The 18,255-nt window shown below is 37.2% G+C and overlaps 1 protein-coding gene across 1 annotated transcript in view; it reads right to left on the minus strand.

Moving 5' to 3' along the window:
* The window catches only part of NCOR1 (nuclear receptor corepressor 1), a 207,516-nt gene that overhangs the window by 101,314 nt on the left and 87,947 nt on the right, over positions 1-18,255 (minus strand). The window contains exons 7-15 of the mRNA XM_054709719.1: positions 15,432-15,488; positions 14,393-14,445; positions 14,034-14,060; positions 11,942-12,008; positions 7,581-7,753; positions 6,412-6,502; positions 2,490-2,668; positions 1,947-2,001; positions 823-924 (exon numbers count right to left, since the gene is read on the minus strand). Coding sequence (XP_054565694.1) covers positions 823-924; positions 1,947-2,001; positions 2,490-2,668; positions 6,412-6,502; positions 7,581-7,753; positions 11,942-12,008; positions 14,034-14,060; positions 14,393-14,445; positions 15,432-15,488 — 804 coding nt within the window. The remainder of the gene's footprint in view (positions 1-822; positions 925-1,946; positions 2,002-2,489; positions 2,669-6,411; positions 6,503-7,580; positions 7,754-11,941; positions 12,009-14,033; positions 14,061-14,392; positions 14,446-15,431; positions 15,489-18,255) is intronic.

Raw genomic sequence — 18,255 nt, forward strand, 5'->3', positions numbered from 1 at the left:
TCCGGGTGTGGAGGGTTAACAGGTGATTGCATTCTCCCACCAGTCTCACTGGTAAAGCATACATGAGCTGTGACAGCTGCTGAGTATTTTGGAAGAAGTAACTGAGTTGCAACTGTGAAAACATATACTACATTGTATTAAAAACTATCTTTTTAAGTGAAGTACTTTCTTTGAAGTATTTATTTATTTATTTTAAGATTTTTTTCAATTGATTTTTGAAGTCAGAGGAAGAGTGAGAAGGAGAGAAACATCAGTCAGCTGCCTCCTACACGCCCTCTACCAGCGGGACCGGGGCACATGGGAATCGAACCGGCAATCTTTCAGTGCACAGGAGAAAACCCAACCGAGACACACCAGCCACGGCTCAAGTGCTTTTTAAGATTTAAACTATCTAAACTCCCAAAATGAAATTAAATCCGCTACCCTGGTTACCATGCTATATTTCTCTCTCTTACCTACCTGTCTCTTCCTCAAACAAAGGACCGGTAAAGATGATATAGTAAAGAAGGTGTTAAGGTCTCAAATTTAATTACATTATTATTGTTAACACTGATATGCACAATTTAGATGACATGGAAGTATAAAACTTTTCTCATTAATTAATAAGTTTCTCATACTAAAAACTTAAAATACATTCAAAATAAAAAATATAACACTTAAAAATATATAGCTTAACTTCAAAACATGTTCATAATATCCTAATTTAATAGAAACGCCAATCCCCAAAGTACAGGTTATTAAGTACAAAGCTCCTATTATAACAATTTCATCTTCCTCTTTACACCAACCCTGAAACATCTTCCATACAGTATTGAAACACACCTGGTTTCTTCCTCTGCGTTTTCCATAATTCCTTCTAACTAGGGCTTTATAATTCTCATTTTTCTTGGTTAAGTAGTAATATAAAACACAATCAGGAACACTCTATAAGTAAAAAAGAAATGTTTTTGAGGATCCAAAGAAATAAATTTTTTTAAAAAATCAAGTAACACTTTCTAGGAAAATCTCTGGTTTTCTCAAAGTATAAATTGAGGTGAAACACATGTACATATTATGGGCTCTAAAAATGTACATAGTATGTCTACTACTTTAATAGGCAATCCAAATTACATTAAAAAATACTAGTAACTATCATAAACATTCAACAACTTTCTTATTAATCAGTAACTCAATTCCTATTCTTACTGCATATATGTAAACATTCAAATTGTCTCTAAATATTTTTCCACAAAACACTATTCAACCCACTGTGAAAAAAATTCAGGAAAAATCAGGACCATGATATTTTAATTAGAAATTTAATGAGGTTAAAAAAGCATTGTAATCTATGTGTTTTTAGAAAAATACAATTTTAACCATGAATATTACTAGTCTGTGTTCTGTGCTAAGGATTTGTAAGCATCTACACTAATAAAAGAGAAAAATGCTAATTGACCGTACCTTCGCTACGCCCACAGCCAATCAGTGCAAGTATTAACCACCCAACAAAGATGGTGGTTAATTTGCATATGCTGAAGGAGGGAGGAGTGAAGACTGAAGACAGCATAGAAAGAAGAGGGAAGGGAAGTGGAAAGCAAGGTGGCTGCTGGAGGAAAAGCACAGGCGGCGGTGGGTGGGACGGGACAGGCGGGCGGGGCGAGCAGCAGCCACCCTGCCCACCCCACCCTACCCCAACCCCCCGCAGTGGGAGAGGTGGTGGGGCGGGAGAGGTAGCAGTGGTGGGAGGGAAGCTTGCCGGAAGCCCTGTTCTTGCAGGAATATTCCTGCAATGGGCCCCTTGTATAATTATAAATATCACTATATTAGTCACATGAAAATCTTTTCTGTAGCAAGCCCTTTGCAAAAGTCAGATGCTGTTAACTATTTTTGGTATTAGAGCATAAAATTTCAAAGTAGCAACAACCATAAAAAACGTATAAACATTTTCAATGCCAACCATTTCTCACCTTTCTTTCCAAGTAGGATGCAATTAGTCCAAAGTTTTTTGGATGCTGGATAAACCTGTGTAAAAAAACACACAACAACAACAACACACACACACACACACAAACATTTTAACAACTCAAAAGCAGGGGGGGAGGTGCAAACCTCGAGAATAGAAATATGTACCAACTAAATCCCAGTGGTTCCTAGCTGCCAACCTGAGGAACAACTGGAGTATCGCTGGAATCTTTTAAAGAGCTCAGGTTCCTGTGGACCATCCACCAGGAAATGACTGGACTGGTCTATGATAGAGCACAGAAATCTGTACTTTTAAAAAGCACCCCAGATGATTCAGATACCACCCATGTTTGGGTACCTGTCTTAACCTGACTACATAACCCCAGTTCTTATCTGTTACCTATATATCCACCTATAAACCTATGGGAAGATCCTCTCAAATCTATATTCTCTACTTTGCAGTATCAATTCAAATGCCAAAACGGGGCTAAGTGTTTTTTACTAACTATATAAGCTTCTAGTGGATAATAATTTAAAATTTAAATTACTTGTCCTTAAAGATCTCCTTCTCATGGTCAGTCCAAACATTCATAAACTGCCTATCTTTATAAACCTTCATGGGGTCCTCCATAAGCCCATTCATGTTAATGAACTTGACCCGTCTTTGTTCTGCATCAAACATCATAGGTGGAATCACAGAGAGCTGCCGCATTTGTTTCTCATTATTCTGGAAAAAAAAAAATGCAGTTTACATAAAATAAAATGTAAAGAGGGTCACAGACTAACTGTCTTTATATTAAAAAAAACAAACACCTACATACATATGTAGTTCAATGACAATAGTAGTATACACCGTAACATCTAACATGTAGTAATTACGCAAATATCTAATAAGTATCGATTCAATGAATGATAGTCAGAGAGTATACATATCCTATATAATAATAAAAGCCTAATTGCTAAGTGTCCAACCGTTCATTGGACCATTTGACCAGTCGTTATGATGCACACTGACACCAGGGGGCAGACGCTCGACCAGTAGGTTAGCTTGCTGCTGGGGCCCAGCCAATTGAAACAGGCCGGACATGCACTGGAGCCCTCTCAGGGTCCCTCCCTGGCCCCAATCGTACACCAGTGGAGTCCCTTGGCCTGGCCTGGCCCCTCTCGCAATCCAGGACCCCTCAGGGGATGTCAGAGAGCTGGTTTTGGCCCGATCCTGCAGGCCAGGCCAAGGGACCCCACCGGTGCACGAATCTGTGCACCAGGCCTCTAATATGTTATAATCTATTATTACAAGTTGAGAAGAGGTTTTTGTTTTTTTAAAGATTTTAAGTTATTTATTGGGGTGACATTGGTTAATAGGATCATACATGTTTCAAGTGTACATTTCTATGATACATGATCTGTATATTGCATTGTGTGCCCACCACCCAACGTCAAATCATCTTCCATCACCATATATGTGGCCTCCCTTACCCTTTACTTCCTCCCTACCCTCTTCCCTCTGGTAACCACCATGCTGTTGTCTATGAATTTCAGTTTATAGCCCACAAGTGAAATCATACAGTTCTTAGCTTTTCTGACTTATTCTGCTTAGCATAATATTCTCAATGTTGTCACAAATGGCACTATTTCATCTTTTCTTGTGGCTGACTAGTATTCGATAGCATATATGGACCACATCTCCTTTATCCAATCCTCTATGGAAGGACACTTTGGTTGTCTCCATGCCTTGGCCACTGTGAATAATGCTGCAATGAACATAGGGGTGCATAGAGCTTGGTGAATAAATGTTTTCGAGTTCTTCAGGTAGATGCCCAGGAGAGGGATTGCTGGATCATATGTTAACTTTATTCTTAATTTTTTGAGGAACCACCATACTGTTTTCTCCAACACTTATTACCTGTCTTATTGATAATAAACATTCTAACAGGTATGAGGTGGTATTGTCATTTTGATTTATATTTCCCTAATAGCTAGTGAAGTTGAACATCTTTTCATATATCTGTTGGCCTTTTGTATGTCTTCTCAGGGGAGGTATCTGTTCAGGCCCTCTGCCTATTTTTTAATTGGATTATTTGTTTGTTGGTGTTGAATTGTATAAGTTCTTTGTAGATTTTGGATTTTAACCCCTTATTCTCCATTCAGTTGGTTGCCTTTTTGTTTGTTGGCAGGTTCTTTTGCTATGCAAAAGCTTTTTAGTTTGATATAGTCCCATTCATTTATTTTTCCCTTTACTTCCCTTGCCTTCAGAGTTAAATTCATAAAATATTCTCTATGACCAAGATCCATAAGTTTAGTACCTATGTTTTCTTCTATGTCATTTATTGTTTCAGATCTTATATTTAGATCTTTGACCCATTTTGAATTAGTTTTTTAGATGGGGAAAAACTGTAATCTAGTTTTATTCTTCTGCATGTGGCTTTCCAATTTTCCCAGCACCATTTATTGAAGAGGCTTTCTTTTCTCCATTGTGTATTTTGGCTCCTTTGTCAAAAATTATTTGCCCATATACATATGGTTTTATTTCTGGGCTCTCAATTCTGTTCCACTGGTCTATGTGTCTGTTTTTCTGTGAACACCATGCTGTTTTGATTATCATAGCTCTATAGTATAATTTAAAGTCAGATAGTGTGATACCTCCGGCTTTGTTCTTTTTTCTCCAAACTGTTTTGGCTATTCAGGATCTTTTGGGATTCCATACAAATCTGATAATTTTTTTGTTTGTTTAATTTATTTTTAAAATGACTAGGATTTTGATGGGGATTGCATTAAATCTGTATATTGCTTTAAGTAATATGGTCATCTTAGCTATGTTGAATCTTTCATTCCAATAGTAGTGCATACCATAACATCTAACATATAGTAATTATTTATATATCTAATAAATATCCATTCAGTTAATTAAAGAGTCAGAGAGTATACATATTATTTTTTTTATAATCCACAATTTGAAAAGAGTTCTTTACTTAAAAGCTGACATTTCAGATGAAATTTTTAGATATAGAGGATACAAAGTTATGTCAAGTTCATTGATATAATAATGACCTTATGAGGCACATTAATTCTACTTAGTCTCATTTTTTAAAGTCTTTACACCACTTTAGACAACAAACCTTGACATCATTTTAGAGAACAATGAACAGAAAATTAAACAGGTACCAAATCTTAGGATCACTGATTTTAAAGTAACTAAACTCACTTAGGAATTAAATGCTTCTTGCTAATCTTACATAATCTTCCCATTAAAATTTTAAGACCTTAGCAATTTAACTGAAACTTTTTATGTCTATAAAATTTCGTTTCCCAAGGTTTAATTTTAGTTTATAAGCACAAACTGTCGTGAAAAAACTTTTACCAAAGTTATAAGTATTAATCTCAGTAACAAGGCTAGGTCTTCCCCTAATACTTTTCCTCAGAAAAGTAGGTATTACCTTACAAGTCCTTAGAAAGTCTATAATTTTATGAGGTACTCTCAATCAGTTTGAACACCAAAGTACTGTTTGCAGCAGATATTAGTTTGAAATCACCTCAACTGATACTAGTTATAGATGCTTGTATGGTTTCAGTCAAAAAGCAAGCTAAGAAATTTAACATAGGTTTAGTCATCATTCTAGGAATTATGGCCATAAATCTTGAAATATACAGCAACATAATAATTGTCTTTGATCATTACTTAAGGGACTACCACATTCAAATAATCAAGACCTCCAAAATTTAGAGATGAAGTTTTAAAAAGCCATGTTATAAAATCAAAACTAGCCAAACTCAATCGGTAGATGATTTTGAAACAACCTTAAGACATAGTTTGAACATAGCTACAAAGACTCAGTGTTCTTGACTGAAATTTATTCTTGTTCAGCAATGATTTAATAATGTCATATCCTATCTCTCTTTTAGGCTAGAGAGCATTCTTTGGAAACAACAACAAGTAAATATAACAACATCTGCAAAATACATGCTCTTTTGCTGTTTTATGAAATGGCACTACCAGCTCAGTCCTCTAACCTAGAAACCAGGGAGTCACTTTCCATTTCTCTTCTTTCTCACCTCCACACTTAATCCATCAATCTTGTCCTGTCCATTCTTCTATAATCTCTCCTTTTAGTCCCCTCCTATTATCTACCACTATTATTCTGACTCAGGTCCTTATTTTTATAATAGTCTCCTCTTCTCTTTCTCCACGTCCATGCGGCCAAAGCCATATTTGTAAAACACCGATATGATTATGTGACTGCCTTCTTTAAAATTTCTAATGATTGACCACAGTCTTTGGACTATTCCCTCACTTACGTAAAATAAACCCTTATTTTCTATTCTGTCCACTTTTTTCTCCCATGCTTCCATCAGTTGATCGTAACATTGGCAGATTTTTTGTTCCTATTAAATACCTGTAGCAAATTAAAAATTAATGAGGCTAAAATTCCTGAATAATGAATTAACTTAAATTAGATCAATTTATTTTCTTACCTCCTGCTCAGAGAGCCCATCAATAATCTCAGAAATCTCATGCTCACTTCTAGCAATAGTGGCTGAAAGACCAGCTCCCCTCTGCCCAACTCTAAGTATGAGAGAGAAATTGTAAATATATTTAAAGGCCTTTTATAAAGAAGACATACAAATTAAATTACTTTTGCATAGATTACTTTTCTGAATAAGACTTTTTTTAATCAACTAAAAGTCAGAGAAGAAACCTAAATTAATTTGCTTGAGTCATCTATAAAACTAGTAATAATTTAAATGCTGAGATTAAGGTTTAAAGGTTGCATGTCAAAGTTCAAATGACAGAACTATTTATTTATGGGAAACTTCTGGAAAACCAGTTATTGGTGACATTTCCATTTCAAATACCAGTTTTTTGCATGCCTTCCAGAGACTAGAATAGCAAGCTTAGAAAAATACATCAAACATTTTTTAAAAGAGAGAAGAAAAACACAACCATCATCCCTCATAAAAAAACTTAATCATAATTAAAAGAGCTTACATGACTGTTACATGACACAGTAAAGAGCAGAACGCTAATATTTTTGCCTTTGCAAAATACTTGTTCTCTAAAAGTAAAAACAAATCAGAAAATATCTTACCAATATCGAAGAATTTTATAATTAGCAACCCATTTAATACTGTTTGACTATGTTGGTAGGTATGAAGGACGAGATACTCAGGTCTATTCTTATTATCATTTCCAAAGAAATGGGTATTTTCAAGAATTGAATAATTAATTTAAAAATATTCACTTAAGCCCAGCCAGTGTGGCTCAATGGCTCAGCGTCAACCAGGAGGTCATGGTTCAATTCCCAGTCAGAGTACGTGCCCGGGTTTCGAGCCCAATCCCCAATGGGGAGCAGCAGGAGGCAGCTAATCAATGATTTTCTCTCATCGTTGATGTTTCTATCCTTCTTTCCCTTTCCCTTCCTTTCTCTGAAATCAATAAAAACATATTTCTTTAAAAAATTTACTTAAATTTAGATTCAACATCATGATTAAATATAAAAAATATTAAATTCACCAAGATATATTAAAAACAAAAGTTCTTTATAATCGTTCTTAATGATTAATCTGGTAACAATAAATATTGTGAAAGATCAAAAGTGTGATTCCAAGAAAACAACACAGCCATTAAACACCAAACTACTTACCGTTGAAATCTTTCTTGCTGTTCTCTTTGTTTTCGAATTTCTGGAAACTGCTTTTCATAGTACTCCCTTGTTTTGCTTTCTTTAGCTTTCCTCCGAGGGTTATTTTCTATTCTGTCCACTTTTTTCTCCCATGCTTCCATGAGTTGATCGTAACGTTGGCAGATTTTTTGTTCCTATTAAATACCCGTAGCAAATTAAAAATTAAACAAAACTCTGTGATTCTGACAAACCTAATACTTTAAAGTTCATGTTAGTTCTTAAGGTAAAGTGAGAAGTGCATTTGGCCTAAAACTCAACTGTGAATAAAAAGCTGTCCTCGATCTGAAAGAGGAGTGAGAAAGGGAGCTGCATTGCCTATGAAAAATCTGACATATAGAGCATATTTTGGTGGGATTTTTTTTTTAGTTAATCATTCCTCTATTGTTGGTGATTTTGGTTACTTGCATATTTTTGTTATTATAAACTAGAAGCCCGGTACACGAAATTCGTGCACGGCGGGGGGTTGTCCTCAGCCCAGCCTGTACCCTCTCCAATCTGGGACTACTGGAGGGATGTCTGACTGCCCAGGCAGTCGGACATCCCTCTCACAATCCAGGACTGCTGGCTCCCACAACTGCTCGCCTGCCTGCCTTCCTGATTGCCCCTAACTGCTTCTGCCTGCCTGCCTATCACCCCCTAACCACTCTGCTGCCAGCCTGATTGATGCCTAACTGCTCCCCTGCCAGCCTGTTTGTCCCTAACTTCCCTCCTCTGCCAGCCTGGTCACCCCTAACTGCCCTCTCCTGCAGGGTTGATCACCTCCAACTGCCCTCCCTTGCAGGCCTGGTCCCTCTCAACTGCCCTCCCTTGCAAGCCTGGTCCCTCCCAACTGCCCTCCCTTGCAGGCCGGGTGCCTCCCAACTGCCCTCTCCTGCTGGCCAGCTTGTGGTGGCCATCTTGTGTCCAGATGGGGGCAGGATCTTTGACTACATGGGGGCAGCTATATTGTGTGTTGCAGTGATGATCAATCTGTATATTACTCTTTTATTAGATAGGATAGAGGCCTGGTGCACGGGTGGGGGCCAGCTGGTTTGCCCTGAAGGGTGTCCTGGATCAGGGTGGGGTTCCCTTGGGGCGTGGGGCAGCCTGAGAGAGGGGCCTGTTGTGGTTTGCAGGCCGGCCACGCCCCCTGGCAACGCAAGCGGAGGCCCTGGTATCTGGAATTTATTTTCCTTCTACAATTGAAACTTTGTAGCCTGGAGTGGAGCCAAGCCTGCTGCTCCCTCCGGGGCGGCAGCCATTTCTGTGGCAGTTAATTCACCTTCTACAATTGAAACTTTGTAGCCTTAAGCGGGTGAGCCCGGCCAGGGTGTGTGGAAAGCTTTGCTTCCCCTGTTGCCGCCGGCAACCCTGGCCTGCTCTCTCAAGCTCCATTCTGCCGCCATTTGTTTGAATTTGTTTACCTTCTATAACTGAAACTTTGTAGCTTGAGTGGAGGCTTAGGCCTGCAACGGCTATAAAAAGCTTGGCTTCCTCTGTTACCTAGGAAACCTTGCTCTCTGTGGCTGTAGCCATCTTGGATTGGGTTAATTTGCATACCTGCCCTGATTGGCTGGTGGGTGTGGCTTGGCTGGTGGGCGTGGTTTATGTAGCAGAGTGATGTAGCAGAGGATTACTAGAGGGCCAGTGCACGAAATTCATGCACTCAGGGAGGGTGGGTGTGTATGTGTTCCCCCTCAGCCCGGCCTGCGCCCTCTGGGAATGTCCGACTGACAGCTTAGGCCTGCTCCCTGCACTGGGAGTGGGCCTAAGCTGGCTGTAGGACATCCTTAGCGCTGCTGCAGAGGTGGGAGAGGCTCCCGCCATCGCCACTACACTCGCCAGCCGTGAGCCCAGCTTCTGGCTGAGAGGCGCTCCCCCTGTTGAAGCACACTGACCACCAGGGGGCAGTTCCTGTATTGAGCATCTGCCCCTTGGTGGTCAGTGCCATCATAGCAACTGGTCATTCCACCATTCGGTTGATCTGCATATTAGCCTTTTATTACATAGGATGCTATGTAATAAACATTTTTGACAGTCTAGAAAAGATAGAAATTGGTTGTAATCTATGATTACAAAAACTCAGCAAATGACATGAAATCAAGAATACTTTTACAAAAATGAGTAATGTATGATCTACTTTTATAAGTATCAAAAACACAGAAAGAAGAACCCTCCTGTACAGAACTGTGTATGTGTCTGATGACACACAAATAAAAAAAGTGTGGAAGGACTCATGAAAAACTGTTAACACTGGTCATCTCAAAAAGTGGCATCAGAGAAGAGAAAATTATCTTCCTCATACTCCATATCCCACCCCAACAACTTCCTAATCATTTTTTTCCACTCCTATATGTTTGTTTCCACTCCTATATGTCTGTTTTACTCCATCTGTACCACCACCTCCTCAGTACAGGCTAACATCAATCCTCATTAAAGAGCCTCCTTATGTCTCCCATGCACTGTTTTTTACAATCAAATTTGTTACTCAATTACAATTTATATCCACTATTATTTTGTTATTAGTTTCAGGTGTACAGCATAGTGGTTAGACAATCATATACTTTACAAAGTGGTCCCTCCCTCTGGTATTTCAGGTACCCACCTGGCACATTCTTAATAGTGTAGCCAGATGCAAATTCTTAAAATCCAAACCTAAACACTTCACTCCCTCAGTTCAAACACTAAAAAGATACTCTCAGGATCTAATCCAAAGTCTCCTAGGTGACCTCCAGGGCTGTGTAGGACTTGCCCTGGCTTTCCCCAGCAGCCTCATTTCTCACCACTCCCGGCTCAGTCTAAGCCCCAGCCATCTCTAAACCTGGGACACTCCACTCTACCTTCCCGATCTTCATCACACAATCCACTCTACCTCCCAAATCTTCATTTAAGTTGTTCCCTCTGCTATTCAAGTTACTGGCATACTAGTTTTCCTGTGAAACTTCCCTTCGTGATTCATACCTACATTAACTGTCCCTCTTACATGCTCACCATCATCTGTATATGATCACAGTACTGCAATTGCCTGCTGACTTATCTATCCTCAGTTATACCTTGGCTAAAACTCTATGGCTATCTTGCTCACCATTGTAGAATAGTATGTGCAGCCAATGAACATTAAACAAATCAGTGAACACAGAAACTTTATAGCTACTCTATTTAAGTATAAAAAGAAAACCTGTGTTTGCATCACTAGATAGCAAATTTAGAAATTACCAAAATTACAACAAAATTACTGAATAGAAAAAAAATACTTCAGCTAATTGATTATTTAATACTAGAGGCCCAGTTAACAAATTTGTGTACAGGTAGGGTCCCTCGGCCGGGCCAGCGATCAGGCCGATCGGGGCCATCTCACCCAGTCCTGATCGGGGCCGTTCTGGGCTGGTTGGCTGGGGGGAGGGACCGCGGGAGGTTGGCCGGCCACGGGAGGTTGGCTGTGGGAGCACACTGACCATGAGGGGGCAGCTCCTGTGTTGAGCATCTGCCTCCATGATGGTCAGTGCGCATCATAGCGACCAGTCAACCAGTCGTAATGGTCACTTAGGCTTTTATATATGTAGATTTCTATGTTCTTGGCACACACACACACATAAAATTCAAGACCAAAGGGCTAGGTTGGCAAATTAGAACATTAGAAGTTACACTCCAAATAAAAGCTGCTAACTCTAGAATGTTGCAATTCATTAACTGTCAGGTCATTAAATATAAGGTACAAAGTTCACTTCCAATGTGGATTAAAGAACAACACTTATTTACTAAACAACTGAATTTAAATGACTCAATAGTTTATCAAAAATCAGTAGACATGTTATGAAAATAAGAATATTGGCATTATATTTTCTGTAATTTAATTTCCATGACGACTATACTTATAAAACTTTTGGACTGCAAGTCATATAATAAATATGAAAAACTAACTCTCTAAAATTTGAAAAAGCTAACCTTTAGCTGACCCGGTTCCTAATGAGGAAACAGTTATATGTAATGAGCGGACTGTAACTTACCCACATTTGTTTGAGGGTTAAGAGAATAAATGTAGATCATCCTGTTTATCATATTTTTTTAACTACTCACCATTTTCTTTATTTGGCTAGATAAAAATTTTATACATAGACGACCAAAGATATTAATTTACTAATAACATTAAACATGAACTATGATATCAAAAGGTTGTTATAAGTTAATTTATAGTTAAGTCACATCTATTTTTACTTTCTAAATAAGCAAACTTCTTTCAAATACAATCAAGAACCATCTCATTAATAATGGGAAAGCAAATGCCTACATGGGCATGAGTGGAAAAGCTGTACAAATTTCAGTTAACAAGGATAGGACCTCACCCTTTGTTTTCTTGCATGATTTCTTCTTTTAAAAAATAAAATGAGTTTTTTCCTCATCACCTGGTTTCTAGAAAAGAAAAATATGGTTGTATGACATTAAGAAAATGCATAATTTAATAATGTATTCACTTATTTTTCACAGACACTGAAAAACAAACAAAGATCACTTAAGAACATATGATGTAATAAAAATTAATCTTAATTTTTCACCCTGCAAAATAAGACTTTTGCAATAATTAGAGCTGACTAAAATTCCTCCCATTCTACAACAAAATTTTATATAAATAGTTCATTTTCAATTATCATATCCAATTATGAGGTAAATAATATTTTCAATTTATAATTACACAGTTCTTAAGAACCCTGGTGCTATAAACATCTTTGTACTCTCTGATGGAGGGGAGGTAGAAGAGAAGGAAAAGCCTTTAAGTTACCTCCCTACCCCAGGATTGGTGCTGACCTCCCTTCTACACCAACATAGAGAGGTGACTTCTGCTTTAAATAGAAGATTTTCTTCAGTCACAGAAATGACACAACCCACTCTAAGAAGTATTGGAGGGCAATGTGACAAGACAGGAAAACTTCTCTTATACCTTAACATAATTTCACTTTTTAAATTTGAAGCATTGTGACCCTCAAAAACAATGACATGCAGGTTCAAATATAAATATTTATACCCCACCTACTTCCAGAAAGGATTTCAAGCTGATTATTCAAATATAAATACAAGGCCAAGGCAAGGAGAAGTAATTTTTTGGATTATCTGCCACTCAGGACTAACAGTGACACTGGCTCCACTCAAATAAGCATGGACAGTCAGGAGCTGGCTATATGGAAAAGTAGCCAAGAGGTTAAAAGAATTATTAAAATGTACATTTGCTATTTCATACAAAGCAAATGGCAATGATGAAAGAATAGCTACTCAATGATCATAATGGGTGCATGCAGCTGAGTAAATGATATTTCACAAGGAATTTCACACGTACAGTAGAAGCAACACCATCTATTCAGTTTGTTCTAATTGTAATTACGTGCTACTCAAGAGCAAATAACAATCAATAAGTATAATTAAAAATGTTTCCTAAGAATTTAAATGAAGAAGTCAGCCAGTCAGTAACCAGCTCAGGACAGTGTAGATAACATGAAATACGTCAGACAGAGCTGCTCTCCAGCTAATGTTGGGAGGAAAAGACAGAACACAAACATTAACTGAAGCTTTGTAGGGGGGAAAATCATTAAAAGTAGCCAACTATATTTTATTCAATATTCTTTTTAAAAATGTTAAAATAGCTAAACAACTCCAAAACAAGGCATATTTTATATGACTTCTGCCTAACCTAAGGGTTGTCAAGACCACAGTAGCATCTCACAGAAAAATTCTAAGACTTTAATTATGAACCACTTTCTTAACAAAAGTTAAAATTATTCACTTTCAATATTTTTCATGCATACCATGCAAATTATATCTGCCACCAGTTCTGCAAAGTAGTCAACTATTGCACATACTCTCAGTAAGAATTTTTTTAAAAAGAAAAAATATATATATGTGTGTGTATATATATATATATACATATATAGCAATGTGCTCATTATTAACTTACTAATAACTATAATTTCTCATTATTAATAAAACATATAAAGTAGAAATATCACATTTTTGTTACAAACAAGAATAATTCACCTAAAATTCTCTTAAAAGTATGATAATTTTTTAAAAAAAAGATACCTATCTAGCCTCCTCTTTCTTCAATCAGATCAAGAAATTAGGTTTTCTTTTTTACTTATTTTCTCATTCCAAAATCCGCATCCATAAAGGCCTGGTATCTAGGATGAGCAAGGCTAAACAAACTACACTTTGGAGCTTTCCTCACCCAAGTGAGGTGACTGAGCGCTTCCAAGGCACCAGGACATTAAATGGCAGAAGGGTCTACAAATACCGTCATTAGCAAGAGTCATGGAAGGGATTTCCCTAGAATAGGATTTTGAATAATGATAAAATGATCCGTGGCACTTCTACTTTGCAATGGCAGATGTGGCTTGGTGGGGGACGGTGTCATCACTAGTCTTAAATGAAAAAGCTTCATTATCTTACTTCATCATGCGCCTTGCAGGTACTCCACTGAAAAAAAGACAAAACAGGAGGCAAAAAATTCAAGCCTCAAGGTAAGCCATTTCAATGTTAAGTATCCACCTTTTTTACTAGCAGATTATAAAACCAGCTAGTTTTATGCAATAATTTATTTCATTTTTTGGCCTCGGAAACTCAAAGCTGTTACCCCAACCCCCAAGAAGCCAGAGGAAGATAACATATAGTAAAATGACAGCAAATTACACAAATCTAAATATACCAACACTATATTACAATAATATGTCAGAAGATAACATAAAGACAATCTCTTTATAGAATATATGGTCTTTAACTGAAGAACTCTAGAGACAATAAATACTTACGTTTTGATGTTCTCATGGTACACCTTGGTATCTGATGGCTGGTTATAGAGTGGCTATAAAATAGAGAATCAAATATTTATACATAAAATGTTGTACATATATCTATAAAGAGACAAGGAAACAAATTATATTTTACTGTAAGGCTAAATAAAGTACTAATGGGTCTACACAATATGTGCCCTACCAAAACCTCCAGAGTTTCAGGTTCCCTGAATAACTAATAATGCCATTCCTAGAAAGTTTATAAATCCACTGTATTCATAATATTCATTCATTTTTAATTTTAAAGGCAAAGAAAGCTTAAGCACTATCATCATCCCAACAGAATGATTCAAAGAGCTTTCTATTTATGTTCTTCTTTCTCCTTCTATGTGGATGATTAAATGGTTGCCCAGGATAATGCTTTTCTTTTTTTTTTAAATATATTTTATTGATTTTTTACAGAGAGGAAGAGAGAGGGATAGAGAGTTAGAAATATCAATGAGAGAGAAACATCGATCAGCTGCCTCTTGCACACCCCCTACTGGGGATGTGCCCACAACCAAGGTACATGCCCTTGACCGGAATCGAACCTGGGACCCTTGAGTCCGCAGGCTGACGCTATATCCACTGAGCCAAACCAGTTTCGGCCAGGATAATGCTTTTCAAAGGTAACCAAGTTCCTGCACCATTATTATTATTATTATTATTATTATTATTATTATTATTTTAACCCTTACCAGAGAATATGTTTTTTTATTGATTTTTAGAGAGAGAAGAAGGGAGAAAGAGAGAGAGACATCAATGTGAGAAAGAGGCATCAACTGGTTGCCTCCTGTACGTGCCTGACTGGGATCGAACCCACAACCTAAGGCATGTGCCCTGACTGGGAATCAAACCTGCAACCTTTTGGTCGTGCACCATTATTTTAAATTTGATCACAAATTACTGCCCAGTTATATTGCTCTCATCTCAAAATAAGTAGATTGTATTCCATCTTATCCCAAGAAATACTAATACCAAAAAAGCACTAGAAATAAAAAAATAATTTCTTACTTACCAGTTCAACCTTTGGGCCAAGACCTTCAAATATTTTATGAGCTTCTTCTGCTTTTTTCTACAAAGACATTATTATACTGTATAATTAAAAATTATATTATCTAAGTGCAAAATCATTACCAATCCTATATAATAAAGAGCAAATATGCTAATTAGACCGGACAGCAGAATGACCATCCAGGCAACCTTCCGGACAACTATCTGGACGACCTTCCGGATGACCTTCGGGATTACCTTCTGGACGAAGCCGGGGCTGTGAGGCCGAGGCAGCCGGGACTGCCAGGGCGGAGCCCCTTGCACGAATTTTGGACATCAGAACTCTAGTATAACAACATTTACCTAAAGACTAATCTATACTTAAACTTATCCTTATTTCCAAACATTCTTCTTATATGATAGGCTAAAATACTATTCCTATTGTCATAATTTCCTCACTAAATTCAATCAAAGCTTAACATTTGTATTGAAAACACTGCCTAAAGAATTGGTAAATTCTTAAAAACAAATATATATTCATTCTAGGGAGAGGGAACAGGGATCCACAATTAGAAATGAATCCTTCAAACATTCTAAATACTTCAACTAAAAATGTCTTTAATGAAAATTAAATAATTAAAACACCATAAAGTTGTCAATCTTTGCTGTGATAAGCCAAATTGATCTCTTTCAAGAACAGCTTATAATAAGCTTACTTTCTAGTTACAAGAAAACTTTAGCAATAATGCCCAAACTAGAGGAAACAACTAGTCTGAATTACTCAAGTGTTCAGTAGTAAATAAATGGTGAATAATATATATTTTATATGTTATTTTCAAAAGTAAAATAAGTGCTATCTAACATAAATCATCCTTTAAAAAAACAAATAAAATATAACAAAATTCAAAACAATATATTTAAACTAGAATTATATGACTAGCAGTGGTTCTCAAATCTCTTCTCTCTCCCAGCAGTCTCATTAGTAACAATGGCTCATGGCCTGCTGTAGACCACACCTCACTGCATCTGGCTAAAAAACTCTGCAGGGCTTCTGATGGGACATACAAACAGAAATGGGTATCAGTCAGTATTGCCCAAATATAAAGAAAGATGTTCCCTTAAAATAAATATTCCTCTTTTCATCTCACTTATCAATCAAATATTTATTTAGTACATATTATGTGAAAAAAATGTTATTATTATTATTATTTTAACTAGGCTTAGGAAAGACAAAATAGTGTAATGAACTATCCAAACTCCAATAAACTTAAAAGGTAATTCAGATGAGAAATAAACATATCAAAAATGTCAAATACAAAACTATAAATATACTCATTAAATTTGCATAGCAAATTCTATTTCTATAGATTTCTTAAAATATATTTTTATTGATTTCAGAGAGGAAGGGAGAGGGGAAAAGAGATAGAATCATCAATGATGAGAGAGAATCACTGATCAGCTGCCTCCTGCACGCCCCATACTGGGACTCAAGCCCGCAGCCTAGGCATGTGCCCTGACCAGGAAATGAACCAAGACTTCCTGGTTCATAGGTCACTGCTCAACCACTGAGCCACGCCAGCCAGGCTATAGATGGTTTTAAAGGCAGGATTTGTTAAACGTTGTACTATAAACATTTTGGGCCAGATATTTTCTTATTTTGGGGGTTGTGCTATGCATTGTAGAAATTTGGCAATATCCCTGGCCTCTACCTTCTAGATGCCAGTAGCCTCCACCACACTGCCAAGGTATGACAATAAAAATAGTCTCTGGTGCCCTAACTGGTTTGGCTCAGTGGATAGAGCGTCGGCCTGCAGACTGAAGGGTCCCAGGTTCGATTCCAGTCAAGGGCATGTACCTTGGTTGCGGGGACATCCCCAGTGGGGGGGTGTGCAGGAGGCAGCTGATCGATGTTGCTCTCTCATCAATGTTTCTAACTCTCTATCCCTCTCCCTTCCTCTCTGTAAAAATCAATAAAATATGTGTTGTTTTTTTTAAATAGTCTCTGGTAACTATTAATGTCAAGAAGCCAAAATGTAGCCCAGCCAGTGTGGCTCAGTGGTTGAGCGCCAACCTATGAACCAGGAGGTCATGGCTAGATTCCTGGTCAGGGCACATGCCTGGGCTGTGGGCTTGACCCCCAACAGGGGGCGTGCAGGAGGCAGCCGATCAATGATTTTTTCTTATCATTGATGTTTCCATCTTTCTCTCCCTCTCCCTTCCTCTCTGAAAGCAACAAAAAAATACATTTTCTAAAAAAAGAGATTTTTTTAAAAAGAAGTCAAAATGTAATTGTAACAAAATTTAAATTTACTAGCTTTCGGAATATGTTAAATAACATACAAATATAATTACAGATGATGAATTTCGAAATATCAAGCACCTGCAGATTACTCTCTCTAGACCCAACAATCACCAGTTTTTAAATTTGCTTTCTCAAGGCACTCTATATTAGAGTTGATACCAAGAACAAGCAAAGTGGAATTGTACATAAATAATACTGAGAGACAAGGGAGCAAAATCATCTTATGGCTAATATTTACCAGTATCCTATTATGTAAAGGCACTTACCTTTTCAGGGCTAATTATAAAGGCTGATTTTTAAGATGTTTGCTGACCCCAAGATTTAAGTTTTGCAAAATTTTATTAAATATTTGACTTCATGCTGGCTTACTTGCTAAGAACAGATTAACCTATCAATAGTTTGGCAGAAAAACTTTAATTTAAAAACCTCACCTTACCATATTATAAATTTTATTATAAGTCTATAGACAGAAGTAATTAATTCTTCAAACGTATGTTGGGTATAATCGGGACACTGGCTAGACCCTAAGAGAACAATGAATAAAACT

This window comes from Eptesicus fuscus, chromosome 20, assembly GCF_027574615.1.
Source record: "Eptesicus fuscus isolate TK198812 chromosome 20, DD_ASM_mEF_20220401, whole genome shotgun sequence".
NCBI classification, from domain to species: Eukaryota; Metazoa; Chordata; class Mammalia; order Chiroptera; family Vespertilionidae; genus Eptesicus; species Eptesicus fuscus.